The following is a 14,553-nucleotide window of genomic DNA, read 5'->3' on the forward strand; positions in this document are numbered from 1 at the left end:
GTACAAACAATTGACAAGTAAATCTACAATTACCACATAATGAGGTAGAATCTGTGATGTAAGGCTGCGGAAGGTCATAAAGGAACACAAAAAGGGACAGTTAACTCAACCTGCGTGCGGGTAAGATGAAGGATGGATAAGCTAAGACTTCCAAGAGAATGTAATTCTTGACACAAGATTGAGCCCTGGAGATGGTTAGGACTAAAACTGCATGTGTAAGACTCTTTTGGAAAAGAGAGATTCACACCAAAATAAGACAGCAATGGAAAGCTTCTCTTGGGGATCTGAGGAGATAAATCATTTGCTAGAACTGCATTGGAACCTGAATAAACTTTATAGTTTCCTAGCTCTCTTCAAGTTACTATGAGGTCACTTATAAGTCTGCTCCTGGGTTTCTAGGCAGTTATTCTGAATTTCCCCAAGGCCTGGCTAATAACCTGCTCTTTCTCATGTGTGCCCTTATTCTGGAGCTCCATCAAAAAATCTCCTTAGTTTCTGGACTTTCCTGGTGGTCCAGTGGTTAAGACTCCACATTTCTAATGCAAGGTGTGAGGGTTTGATCTCTGGTCGGGGAACTAAGATCCCACATGCTGTGCGGTCTGGCCAAAAATAAAAATCTCCTCATTTCTATCCACCCCTGGGCCTGTTGTTCTTACCATGACTAAGCAGTTATCTTTTCTTCGGAAAGCCTTTTTGACTTACCTACTCACAGTTGCTTCTTACTTATTGCCTCTCCTGGTTGCTATTGTCTAACGATCCTGAGGTTTGCCTCTCTTGCCTTTTTGTGTACTTTTTTTAACCACCAACTGCCTAACCTTCTCCCTTAGTCATACTTATATTCTCCAAGAAAGGAATCAATTTGTTAATTAATTACTAACCTCTGCCTTGGGCAAAGATCTTTTATTTAGTCAGTTCACAGGTCACTGTCCAATCAGGGGACTGGCTGCCCTTATGTTGGATGCTTAGCCCTGTTCCAACCAGGGACCCAGAGTTACAAGTCACAAGGATGGAGGCTTACACTGACTGAGCTGCTTAAAGGGTTATAGAAGGCAGAAACCTGAGGCTTTGGTCAATTCAGGAGAATGATGTTAACAGATAACACTAGAGGCACTATAAATAGGAAAAACAAAAAGATTAAAAAAAAAACATACTAACATCAAACCACAAGTCTTCCTTAGCACAACATCAGATAATGGAAGGGGAGGAGGATAAAGAAAAATAAAAAATTCCTGGTAATACATATATTTATATACAAAAACAAGAAAAAAAGCAGAGAAAATAAATATACCCAAGGAAAGAACATAGCTTGGCCTACTTCATAGGAAATGATCTTTCCTGAGGTTCAAAGACTTCTCTCTTCTCAGATACATGAGGGATGACATAAAGAGTGTAGTGAATGTGACTGTTAGTTTTAAGTGTCAACTTGACTATGCGAATGTTCCAGTTATTCAATTAAAAAGCTAACCTCGGTGTTGCTGTGAAGGAATTCTGTTAGATGTGGTTAACATCTACAATCATTTGACTTTAAGTAAAGGAGGTTATCCTTGATATTCTGGGTGAGCTCCATCTAATCAAGTGAAAGGCCTTAAGAGCAAAACTAAGATTTTTCCTAAGGAAGAAGAAATCCCACCTGTGAAACTGTAGTGCCTATTCCTGCCCAAGAGTTTCTGGCCTGTTAGCCTGCTAGCCTGCCTTACAGAGTCTGAACCTGTTAGCTCCCACAATCATGCCAGTCAATTCCTTTGTATTACATAATAAAATAATTACAATACATATTATGATAAGTATATGATGATAACCAACATTATAAGAAATTTATAATATAATCTACTGGTTGTTCTCTGATACAACTCTGCCTCATTCAGTGAGGACAGAAGAAGACATTTGGAAATTTGATACTCAGGACAACCTTTATCATCAGCTCTTCACTCCAACTGAGGCTTCCCTGATGGTTCAGTGGTAAAGAACCTGCCTGTCAATGTAGGAGACGCAGGTTTGATCCCTGGGTGAGGAAGATACTCTGGAGGAGGAAATGGCATCCCACTCCAGTATTCTTGCCTGGAGAATTCCATGGACAGAGGAGCCTGGCAGGCAGTTGGACATACGAGCATGCATACACACACACACACACACACACACACACACACACACACACATTCACTCCAATTAGGCCAGTCTCCTGTTTATCTCTTCATAGTGATTCTCCTTTTCCTGCTCTGTTCACATTGCTTTTCCTTCTGACTTGCAGCCACTCTGTCTCCCACGTTCATAAACTCCTTTCCTTTCCTTACACTCTAGCTCTGTCAGAAGCCCTCCATAAAGTCACCTCCTTTTACTTTAGCTCCATTTGCTCTTTTCTTTCTCTTAATTCCCTCAGCAGATGTTAGTTGTGCCATTCACTGTGATTCTTGACCTTACTCTCTCAACACTGTTTTGTATGTTGTATTCACTGCTAGTTAGGCATAAATCTGTAAGAACAAATTTGATTGTGCAAGAAATGTTATGCTTCTTTATTGTGTTTAAATCAAATTAAATTCACCTCAGACTTCAGTGATTCCAGCCTTAATTCTGTTTAAGTAGAAGGAAATCCAATCCCAGTTATTACCAGGCTTCCCTCCCTTTCTCTCTAGGAATTCACCAGAGTCTGGAAGATTTATGTTGAGCCAGAAAATGGGGGAAGATGGACTTTGACATCTTCACTGTTCAGGGATGTATGGTCCCCACAAGCCAGACAACAGCTCTGCTCATGGACTGAGTAGCAGTGGCAGGGGTATCCAGTCTTCTTAGGGTCACCATGCATCTATCTGATGTTTGGCTAGCTCTTGGGGTCCTTCAAGGAAACAAGGCTGGTATCCTCACTACTGAAACCCTGACTTTGACTCTTTTCCAGTTTGAGAAATGTTTTCTTTTGCAACAATTCCACCTACGCACAACCCCTCCCTCCCTCTCTCTCTTTCCTCCTTTCCCTCTCTCCCCAGATGTCCCTACCCCCTTGAATCCCCTGGCAAAATCCCTTTGGGAGCAAGAAACCTGGAGGGCAAATCACTGGGCACAACTTCAGGGATACCACTGATGGTGCATTCTAAGGAGCTGTGTCCAGGCGGCTTCAATGACAATGTGAGCGGTGCCTCCTGGAGTTGTCTAAGAGAGAATTCCTGTCAACTTCTTTCTGCCTAGAAACACAAACTCCCTAGAAGCCTGTTTGGAATGGAGGGGAGGGAAAATATAAGAACATAAACCAAATTAACAGCTCAATAAATTAGCCTGTCACATACTTGTTTTTTTGTTTGTCCCCTGTATTTTCACTTGGTGTTTAAAAGTATGTGTGGGCTGACATGTGTTCCAATTATATTATGAACTTCCTGAAGATTAGAACAATATTGTATTTACCGATTATTTTAAAATCTTTCTCAGTGTAATAATTAGTATATGAGGAGAACATAAGTGTGTCTTGAACCGCAGAATGATGAGTCTGTGGATTACTGACTAGGCTCCACCAGTTCAAACTGCACCAGGGCTGACCTCCTCGTTGAAGGACTGCCTCCAGCGTCTTTTCACCGTCACTTTTAGGGTTAGGTAAATATGCTTTTACTTTACCGGCTTCTGTTCACAGCTGCTGCTGGCCTCAATTTCCAAGATATCACATTTCTACTTGGGACCTTTCTGGCCCCAAGTAAAAGTAAACATTTCTTTTAAAATTCAGACAGATGATACTAACTTGAACCTTCTTTCACATCAAGAGAATTCAGGTCACAACATAAACATGTCTATGGTAACAACAATGGAGAATTTCTAAATGAAATCAAAGCAGTACCTGGTATGCATTTTCATAATACCTTTCACTTGAAGAGCCAAGTACATTAGGAGAACTTTATCTCAATAATCCTTAGAGATAAGTAAAGGGACCTGCAGAATGACTTATATAGATAGGGTAACATAACTAGGTTGTTAACACCCTGTTGCCTTGCCTATTATTTAAATAGCCACCCATGGACTGTACCCACCAGGATCCTCTATGAGATTTTCCAAGCAAGAATATTGGAGTGGGTTGCCATTCCCTTCTCCAGGAGAACTTCCCAACCCAGGGATCGAACCCAGTCTCCAGAGTTGCAGGCAGATTCTTTACCCTCTGAGCCACCAGGTAAGGCCATGAATAGTTAGGCTACTTTGCCTTAACAAACCATTGTTTTAATGACATAATAGAATATTTGTACTCTGACAGGAGAACTCACATTTTCACATCACACTAACGTTAGTAAGCACAGTATGGAGAAAGTTTAACCAAATTTGCCAATATGCACTTGGCTTTGAACTTTCCAACCTCTCTTTTGTAATCTTGCTTCCTCTTTGTTGTCTGTCTCCTCATTGCCCTCACCTCCCTTGCTCTAAAGCTAGTAAAAGACTGAAAACTCAATTACATTACAGCATTGGAACTTAATAGATCAGCTCCCCTAGGACTCCAGGCATTTTGAAAGACAACAGTTTAGCCCAAAGAAAGTGGTTACACCACTTTCTGATATGGAGAAAGATTTTTTTTGGAGGTGGAAAGCCTTCCATTCCTGTTCCCTTAAATAACATGTAGATGATTACATATTCTACTTTCAGCTCTAGAGGGAAAAGTTTGCAACTAAAGAAGGCAGAAAAGTAATGGCAAAGGAAAAGAGGATGAGGGAAGACTTAGTTTTCAAGGAGAGAAGGAAAAGAGGGTAGAACCTTATCTTTTCCACATCTGTAAATCACCGTAATTTGTGGAAATTAAATGTACACTTTAAGCATTTATTCAGTATTAACCAATGATGAAGCCTATTTGGGCCTCATTTTTTGTCAGAACAGCTGTAACTAATAACACAGAATAACATTTTGTAAAACGGACTGTGTCTCCGTCCCCCCCTTTTCCTCCCCTACACACTCTATTAAGGATCCGAGCCCAAAGCTAACACTGCATTATGCGCTCATCCCATGTGTGTTTTCATGGCTTCACACCAGTGTTTGCTCTGCTCCTTGGTCTGAAAACATCTTCCCTTATTGCTCTGCCTGTTGAACTTACATTCACCCGATGAGACCCCATTCAAATGTTAGCCAAGAGGTCTTCTCCAAAAGCTCTTTTTGCCCTGAGTAGGACCAATCCCTTCCTCCACTATACTCATCATCTTGTGTAACTAATATATAGTAATAGATCTCTCTGCTCCCCAGAATGCGAATTATTTCAAGTTGGGACCAGGTCTTACCTATCTATCTATTTATTTATATTTTCAGTGTCTGATGCTCTTATGTATTGGGTATAATAAATGTATGTACATTTATCATATAAGAAATTTAGTTTCATAAATGACACAAAATTTAGACAGAAGAGAGCAAGATGGTATGATGTACCGGGCTAAGAAAATTAAGGTTAGGTAACTACTGAATTCAACAAATATTTACTTAACGCCCAGAAGTAAGGAATTGTGTCCCAGGATTACGAGGATAAATAGAACATGAGGCTTTGAGGTGCTCACAGTCCACCTTATAGATTATCTTTCTCTGTGCATAGCAATACCCTGGTTTAGGTATCACCTTAACATGTTTCTCACAACCTGTGAGGTAGGTCATGATTCTCATTTTTACCAAGATGGAAATAGAGGGTTTGAATTTTTAGGTTTTCTGACTCCCAGATTGGAGTCTTTCTTTCCCACTACCCCAGTGTTTCTCAAAATTTTCCACAGGAGTACACTTTCACAGGGAGAACAGACTTATAATCTTCAGGGTTGAGAAACAGAAGCTCAAAATCTAGTATGCTCTATTGAAAATTCATGATTACTAGAATGTTTTCCATTACTTCTCAGTGAGTCAAACTGAAGGTCTGAGGAAATGAACCACAGTGATTTTGGGTCCCGGAGGGGCCTTAATACAGTTTCATAACAAGAGGGGGGCAAACAAATTTCAGAAACACCATGGCCACACTGCTGCCTTCACTCAAGGTGTCCGGGTTTGGCTTGAGTCCTCACCCACGATTCTGAGTAACTTCATCAGATTTCTTTCAGGTTTCTACTAGTATAACTAACTATATTCACTGCCCTGTCCGAAAACGGTAACAAAACTGCACACTCTACTCCCAGATTTTAAGTGAGTAGTGGGGGGGCCGACGATTTACAGCCTTCCAGCAAAGATGTCCATCCTAGCAATAAGATCTCTTCAATCTGATACTATTTGCCAATCCATTCTTCTCATTGCTTGTTGAACCTAAGAGCTGGAGATGTCTCTTCCAACCGCCTTTCTATGGGGTCTTTGAAGGCCCCGTAGGTTCAACGACGCCCTTTCGTCAGCACCGCCGCTAGAGGGCAGCCCAGGATTGCAGCTCTGCTGTGCCCTCTAGTGGCTGGTGGGCTGACATGCTCTTTTATGGAACCTATAAAACCCTCAAAAGTTGCACTCGGGAAGTCAGCCTGTGTGACACCCGGCAGCGAAATTTTAAAAAACCGTCCTGGTTCTCAGCTTCCTTTTCTTAAGGACTTTGGCAGACTCGATAATTTCCCTTCTTGGATGAATCTCTCACTCCCTAGGGTCTCCCCCTCCCAGGGTGTGGCAACGTGGAGCCATCACTCTCTCTCGGCAAGGTAAAAAATTAGAACCTGGGGGACTTCGGGACTTTGCCCAAGGTCTTTTTACTTACTCCATCTTCTCCATGGATATAGAGCTTATATGGGCATCCAAGATCTTTCGATATAACCTCTTTTTCGGCATGAGACTTCAGGATTCAAATCCTGACTCCCTCATTTACTATTTGGGTCACTTTAAGACAGTTAACCTCACTAAGCTTCTGGTTCATCTGTAAAATTGAGAGAATAGTACCTACGTTATGCAGTTTGCAGATGGTAATGTAGAGAAAATGCTAGGTCTTGCACAGTGAAGATGTGCATTCGTTATTAGCATTAGCTGTTTTTATTCCTCAATGCTTCTGTCTAGGGCACACCACGTCTATCAATTTAGTACAGAAAAAAAAAAGCCTGCCTTTACATAGGACTCAAGGGTATGTGTGCAAAAATGAATAACTTAATTTTCTAAAAGTGGCTAAGCTAACAGTGACCTCAGCTTATGGAAAGGGGGGTTCGTTGTGTGACAGAATCAGTGCCATGGGCTTCAGAGTGCAAAGGAATCCAACAGGCCTAGAGTCCTCATGAAAGAGCTATTTTGCACACAGGTGTCCTTCCTCTTTCCTAGACCCTGTGCTCCCACCATGTGTAAGAACTCAGCGGATCTGGGAGTGGATTCTGTGAGTTAGGCCTGGGGGCACGGTGGTGCAAAAGCAAAACGGTTCCAGGCCAAGGCAGGGAACGGAGAACTCCAAAGGCCAAGAAACCCAAGCCAATCAGACTCCCCACACCCAGAAGGAGTTTAAAAGGTGGCAAAGACTCGCTGCCCAAAGTCCAAGCACTGCAGGAAAGTGGCCAGAGAATCTGACAGGTAGAAACACGATAGAAACTGTCAGAAAAGTTAAAGCTGAAGAGCTCAGAAGGCCCACAGGCCCAGAGAAAGGTCAGTATGAGCTGAGCAGCTGTTCCATCTGGTGCCAGAGACCTTGGCTGTAGTGTTCTACACCAGGCAGTTTAGGCCTCCGTGATCAGCCCCACCTAGAAAAGCCAATTCTTCTGCTCTTAAAGGGGACCTGCCTGTTTCTGGCAGGGAGTCTTACTCTCAGTGGGCAAAGCTAGCTCTTAAGGATGAGTAGCGGGGGAAGGGGCAGACAGTACGTTCAGGGGTTCAACTGGATCCAAAAGGAAGGAGCTTGTGAATGGAGCCTGAGCCTCCATGTTGTGAGAACTACACGCGTTTCTTTCCGAGGCGGGCAGGGGCCTTGGCTGCCAGGGACCCTGACAAGCCACGACTTGAGCTGCGCCTTGGAGACTGGGTTGGCTGGAGAGCGGTATAGAGGAGGAAGGAGGGCGTTCCTGGAAAGGGGGTGGGGTGGGGAGGGAGGTGAGAGGAACAGCAGGAGCAAAGGCACGAAGGAAGAATGAGTCTGCTGCGCGTTGAGAATGGCATGGAGACTTCACTGATTGGAGCCGAGAGTTCTTGCAGGGGGATGGAGGCAGCGATGATTGGATAGCTAAAGTGGGGCCAGATTTGGAGGGCTTTGAATGCCCGACCGAGGAGCACTCAACCCAGCTCCTGCCTCGCGATTTCCGTTCAAGACTGAATTACCTAAAGGGTGGTTAATTCCAACGGGTGTTCTTCTTTGGGGGCTTCTGAAAAGTCAGCTTATCCTCTTACCTGATTCAATTCTGTTCCTTTCACCAAGGAGAAAGTAATCCTCACTTGTCGAGGGGAGGGGGGCTAATGTTGACTGATTTCACTTTACTTGCTTGGAGGATGCAAAAAAAAAAAAAAATCCCATTTCCACGCCAAATATTAAATTTGGTTTCTCCTCCTCACGCAAGTTCTCTTTCTCTCGCCAGCACCTCCCCCACGTTTTTCCTGCTCTTCACCAGCTCGGCCAGTTGCCTCCTCGGCCCCGGAGGCGCGCGTTCCGGGCCCCGCTGGCCCGCGCCCGCCCTCCGCGCCCGGGCGCCCCCCGCCACCCACCAGCCCCCCGCCTGCCCGCGCCCGTGCCCGCACACACTGGTCCACGCCCCCCCCGCGGCCGAGCGGTAGGTGTTTTGCCGTCTGCGCCGGGCCGCAGTGCGGCTGCGCGCACTGGGCTGCCTCCGGGGCTGGCAGGGCAGCGGCGGCGGCGGGGCCGGGAGCGAGCGGCGGCGACGGCGGCGGCGTGGGGAGTGGCGTGGAGCCGAGCCTGGGGCTGCAGCCGCAGCGCGGGGCCCCCGGAGTAGAAAGCCCCGCGGGCAAGAAAGGAAAGGCCGAGCCGTCAGGTCCCTGAGCAACCGTTCTCCTTGGATTTGGGGGAGCCTCGCCCCCACCCCACTTCATCTTCAGACGCCCCCTCCTCATCCCCCCCCAAGCCCCGGCCGCTGACGGGAGGAGGCGGCGGCGGCGGCGGGGGGCTGAGGGGAGCCGCCATGCCTCTCCCGCGGTGAAGCGCCCCGGCCGTAAGGAGCCGCTCGGTCTCCCCGGTGATGTCCCCCAGGCGGCAGGCGAAAGCGACTCACTCGAGCCCTGGGGTAAAGGCCTAGCTTATCCAGCTTCCTTCCTCCTCCTCCTCCTCTTCCCCTCCCCGTTCCTCTCCCCCTTCGTCCTCCCCTCCCCGTCTCTTCCCTCACCCTTCCCCGCGCCCCCATCTTCCCTCCCTCCCTCCCACCCCTCCAGCAGCGATGGCAGAGGAACAACAGCCGCCACCACAGCAGCCTGATGCCCAGCAGCAGCTTCCCCCCAGCGCCCCCAACTCGGGGGTGGCTCTGCCAGCCCTTGTGCCCGGGCTGCCAGGGACAGAGGCCAGCGCGCTGCAACACAGGATCAAGAACTCCATCTGGTAAGAGGATCCTCCATCGCTGGGGTAGAAAAGCCCAGGCACATTTCTGCTGCAAAGAGGGTGGGGGGCGGCGGGCTGGGGAGCGGAGGAGGAGGCTGATACATTCATTGAATGTGGGTCTCCGAAGTCGGGTGCGTATTTATAGGACCTCTGGAGGTGTGGGGACTTTGCATCAGCCCCTGGGCTCCGGAGCCAGAAAATGCTTTTACCCCCGCCTCAATTGCAAGTGCAGATAAACAAGTGTTTTTCACTTATGTGTAAGAGGAATATGGGTCGAAATTAAGTCATGTTGCATGATGATAGCATGAATTTGGCACTGAGAAATGTGAAATGTGTTTACTCCTTTTTGCAGTCATACTGGGAGGAAGCAGTGTATTGTGAATTTTCACCAAACAGACATTGTGCATAAGACTATTAATATGCAGTACAAAACCTAATGTGTCTCTTTCTTTCAGTTGGCTTAGCTGCTGTTTCTGGATATTTTTGCCTTCTTTATTCTGAGATTAAATTTCTCTTCCAGGGACCTTAATCTTTTTGCATTGATTGTGAAGAAAGGGTTTCCATAGTATGAGACATTTTAAGGTGGTAGTTTACACTGTAAAGTGATTTTCTAATTTTAAAGGATGCTTTAATTTAAAATAAATGTGTTGCCATTTCGTGTCTTTTTTTAGAACCCTTGGATGAAATATCCTTTGCTATTCTTGTACTTTCTTGTATAAGAATTTACAATATTTCAACATTAGATTAAACTCTGAAAGACTGGTGGCAGTCTTTTAATAATTAAAGACACTAAGTTAAGTCTCTCCTCTGTTAGAGCCATTGGAAATATTCTGTAAACATGAGCTTGCATTATTTTTGTAGGATTCTTCATTAACTGGCATGTTATAAAAAGTGTAGTGCTATTTTTAAAATGGAAAGCATTATTTGGAGTTTGGTCTAAGACTGCTTTTAATAGATGATTAAAAATAGAATTAAATGTGTTTTAAAAAGCTCTGATTTTATGAAATCTTACATGTTCATCATTGAATATGATTACTGAAATACCAAACCTCCTTACTTTTTATATTGCAATTTAAAAATAAATGTATCATGAAACAACTGGCATTGTAGTACAATATTTACATATTTTAAAACAGTGACAATTTTTAAATGCACAATTAAAGTTTATTATATAGTAATTTTCATTAATTTCTTGGCACACATCCATATTGTCATGATGCTAATATGAAGTAGGTCAGTGCAGGCTTTAGTAGTTTGATACTGCACAGTATTTGGCAGCTGAGTATCTTGCTTTCAGTTTTCATTTTTAGATGAAGTTTAAATATTTTTAAAAGAATATTTTAGAGTTGACAATAGTCATGTTGTCGCAATTTGAATAGGTTAGATAAATAGGATTGTGTGTGTGTGTGAGAGAGGGAGAGAGAAAGAGAAGGGTTTATTCTTCAATAGATGCCCTCGCCCCCTTTTTAGAGCTATAATTTAAAGGAAGAGATACTCAATATCCTGATTATCATCAGGGTTTTCAGAAACCAGGTTTCTTCCCCCTAACTTAATGTTACCAGCGTCTCTGAAGTCTGAATTGAGCACTTTGGTTTTTACATTCAGGTAAGGGACATCAAAGTTAAAGGACGAAAATATTTTAAGAAAGGCAAATTTTGAAAGTTTGAATTAATAATTATATGTTTTGATTTATTGTGAGACAATGGGGGAAAGGAGTGTTCACCTTATATTTTTAAAGTATGAGTAAGTTGTATAGGCAGCAGGCTGAAGTGTTTGAATAATAATGTAGTGGAGTGCTCTTTTGGTAAATCGTGATTTAATTCTTCTTTAATTGATAATTTGTATTTACACATCTATTACAACTTAACTGCACTGATTTTAATGTGAGGAAAATTTCCAAAGTACAATGTACTTCAGTTTTTGGTACTTACTCTGAGAAAAACAAAATGACAACACCTTACTCCCCAAATGTACAATTTTATAACTTCATTTTAAAATTGTACTGGCACACTAGCATTTAATTTTCAGCTTTAGAAATCCTATTTGCAAAATTATTTATTTATATTTAAAACTTTAAACATTTGTGGATCATGAACAGTGTTAGTGGCTATATTTATGTATAGCCTCATAGCCCCTCCTCCACAACACTGGATGTATGTTTTTCATTAAGTGACTAAAATAAAATATAAAATAAAGACATTACAAAGTGAAAGCTCTTTCACTTCCATCTCCTCCTAAGAAATAGTATGTGTATATGTATAAAATTAAAACGACTTAATGGATAAGATCAAAGTTATTTAGATATCTCATTTCACATTTATTGAGGCAATAGTATCTTTTTACCAATTATTTTATCACTTGATAATGTTCTGAAAGATTATCAGTTTTGGACTATGTCCTGTATCAACCTTTGGTATCATTACTAATGGGACTTTAAAATTACATTACACAGAAATGTGGTACTTAATAATTATCAAATGAGCTTTGCATTTAGGTTGATCATAGTTTCTAAATTATTGGACTTCATGTCACAAACAAGTCTGAACTTGTCCTTATATTTTATAGATACATAGTATGGGATGTAGGCCTTTAGCTAGACAGTAAATTATTTATTATCTGTTCATAATTAATCTATTCTGTTCATCATTAAAGTAAAATACTGTTAGTTAAAAGTATGTTCATGGTTATTTCAAGCATTAAATGAGTGTTTGGAAAAAATATTAAGTATTCAGAGTTGATATCATGATGTTAATGATTTAACATCAGGAGCCATAATTCTTAAGATTTGGAAATACATGTTTTTCAAGACAGTTCTACAAAATAAAGTTACTAACTTGTTAGTGTTGTAATATTTGTATAATATATTTATGGGTACCTTCAGCTTAAGTCCAAGGAATGAGCATGCACCTTTCTTGATCTCATTCCCACTCCATAGACAGATCCAAGTCACTTCCCTTACACAGCTCACTTGAAAGGAGAGTTATTTTCAGAGGTGTATTTTAATACTGAATAAGCTATACAATCATTTTTATATTTTGTAAATAATAGAAAATAATTCTGTTATAAAATTTTCATTAAAAAAGGTAAGCTAGTAACATGCTTTTTTTTTTTCCCCTAAATAAAGACTCATACTGGCAACCTAAAACAAAGCCACAATCTAACCTCACTGCTCACTTTAACTTACATTGCACTCCTCTTTGGTTACCTAAAAAAAGAGTACCAAAGTAAGTTTTTCCTTCCTCTTATCTACCAGTGTCTTCATAGTATTTTGGGTTTTTTTTTTTTAATTTATTTTAGACCAAAAAAACCTGTGATTTTCTTTCCCTTTAAAAAGTAGTTTTTCTTGAAACCCTGATAGAATAAAATTACTTTGGAAAAATTGCATTTGAAATCTTTCCTGCCTGTTTGTGATTAGTTATTTTTAAGAATAACCATACCTGCATGGTTGGGAGTGATTAACATGTTTGAAATTAGATGGTATCATAGATAACAAACCTTTACCTATAAATTCAAAAGAAAGCCTGATGTTCCATTGTAGAAAATATTCTAATACTGTATTTACCCAAGAAATTCAGGAATTCTTAAAAGTATTACTTATTATCCATTATTATTTTTATTTATATACCTCTGTTTGCAAGTAAGACCTATAAACCAAAAGCAATCCTATATGATGTGTTATTCTACTCACTTTATGGAAGGAGATAAATTGAGTGACAGGGAAGCTGTAGGATTCCTCTGATTTCATTATCAGATCCTAGAAGTGGTACTGTGGCTATAGTTCCTTGTCTTTATTTAATCCTGTAAATCATACAGAGATCTGAATCTGGTACATTTTAGATTTAGAATTTAAACCAAATTGAGCAACTTATTTCTTAGTTGCAGTAAGCAAAGTATGGCAATTCATAAGTTTTTCAGCAAAGTGTGGTGATCCATAAGTTTTCTTCTTAGTGCCATTATTTGTCCTATTTTCTGGCCCTGTGAAAACTCAGTAGTTCTGTGTTGTCCTTGGTTCTGGTTTAGGCAGTTTTTAGCTCTGTCTAAGAAATAGTTATTGTTTCTTCAATTGCAGTAGAAAACATTTACTATAAAGCTCATGACTTTAGAGTTTACTTTAACCATAAGCCTAGGATTTTCATTTTGCTTTAAAATTAGAGACTGACTAGTAGTAAATCATCTGGCTTTTAAATATTTTGAGTAGTTGTTTGACATGCTACCTGCCCTGAGTTCAGTCTGTCTTCCATACCCACACCAAAAATTAAGAGTCCTTTTTGCTTGTCTATATTGAGGCCAGCTGTGGTGGTGCATCCTAGCACTGTTTCTGGTTCCAGAAAGAAGGCAGTTCCTTGCTCTCCTCTATAATCTAAAACCGATGAAATTGTCTTCCCCTGTTATTCAGAAAGCAAGTTAAGTAGTTTCAAGCCCCTCAACTTTACGGCCTTATTTAACTTAGGTAATGGATATGTGTGTGTATAAATAATGGACCAATTTACTCTCCCCTGTGAGAGGTGTCTTGAATGATGTAATGTGCAGAACTGATTTGGTTTCTATCTCACTATTAGTTTCTGGTATTATTGGGGGAAATGAACTTCACAGTGGTAGGAAAGACAGAGGTATAGCTTATTGTTGTTAAAGATGTTTTGAATAAAAACAGGTTAAATCACTTTTTATATTAGAAAAATAATGTTACACACTAAAATTATGCAAATGAAAATAATTTAAATGAGCATTATCGTTCACTTGAATTTGAACAAGAACAGTGTGTTAAGTGCTCACCTGAGTACCTGCTGTAGAGAAAGTAGTATGCTAGAGACTGGCATTTGAGGAATGCCCGTTCACTTGGAATATTAACCTTGTAATGTTAACCTAAGCAATAATGTGTACTAAAACCTCGCTTATTCAGTTCAAGGCCAGGGAATGAGGTGACAAGTGCTAAAGCATGGTAAAAGTAGACCCCTTAGTTTCCTTGTGGATAAAATGCAAAATTTATACTAGATGACCTTGCAAGTTCCTTTAGGTTAAATTTCTATGACTCTGTTACAAAATTAATATTGACAGCAATAGAAAGTATACTGTAAGTACAGAGAAAGACTAACATTTTACTAATCAGCAGTCAACAGAACATTTTCATTGGACGAATTACTAGCTTTTGC

General features: G+C 41.3%; 1 protein-coding gene and 2 long non-coding RNA genes across 6 annotated transcripts in view; 2 read left to right on the forward strand and 1 right to left on the reverse strand.

The window, feature by feature from the left end:
- Positions 1-8,538, reverse strand: part of LOC139035633 (uncharacterized) — a 30,514-nt gene extending 21,976 nt beyond the window's left edge. The window contains exon 1 of the long non-coding RNA XR_011488276.1: positions 8,251-8,538. This is a non-coding gene — a long non-coding RNA (uncharacterized lncRNA). The remainder of the gene's footprint in view (positions 1-8,250) is intronic.
- On the forward strand, positions 69-2,867 carry LOC110129734 (uncharacterized). Its single transcript, XR_002311595.2, has 2 exons — positions 69-120; positions 2,631-2,867. It is a non-coding gene; the product is annotated as an uncharacterized lncRNA (long non-coding RNA).
- Positions 6,426-14,553, forward strand: part of RFX7 (regulatory factor X7) — a 141,378-nt gene continuing 133,250 nt past the window's right edge. Inside the window, exons 1-2 of one of the 4 annotated variants that reach the window (XM_070469242.1) lie at positions 6,426-6,596; positions 9,241-9,403. In XM_070469242.1, the coding sequence (XP_070325343.1) occupies positions 9,246-9,403 (158 nt within the window). In that variant the 5' untranslated portion in view covers positions 6,426-6,596; positions 9,241-9,245. Of the gene's footprint in view, positions 6,597-8,652; positions 9,096-9,240; positions 9,404-14,553 lie in introns of those variants that run through there. The other 3 variants (XM_070469240.1, XM_070469243.1, XM_020881240.2) reach the window with 3 other exon arrangements.

The sequence above is a fragment of the Odocoileus virginianus genome, chromosome 6 (genome assembly GCF_023699985.2).
Source record: "Odocoileus virginianus isolate 20LAN1187 ecotype Illinois chromosome 6, Ovbor_1.2, whole genome shotgun sequence".
NCBI lineage: Eukaryota > Metazoa > Chordata > Mammalia > Artiodactyla > Cervidae > Odocoileus > Odocoileus virginianus.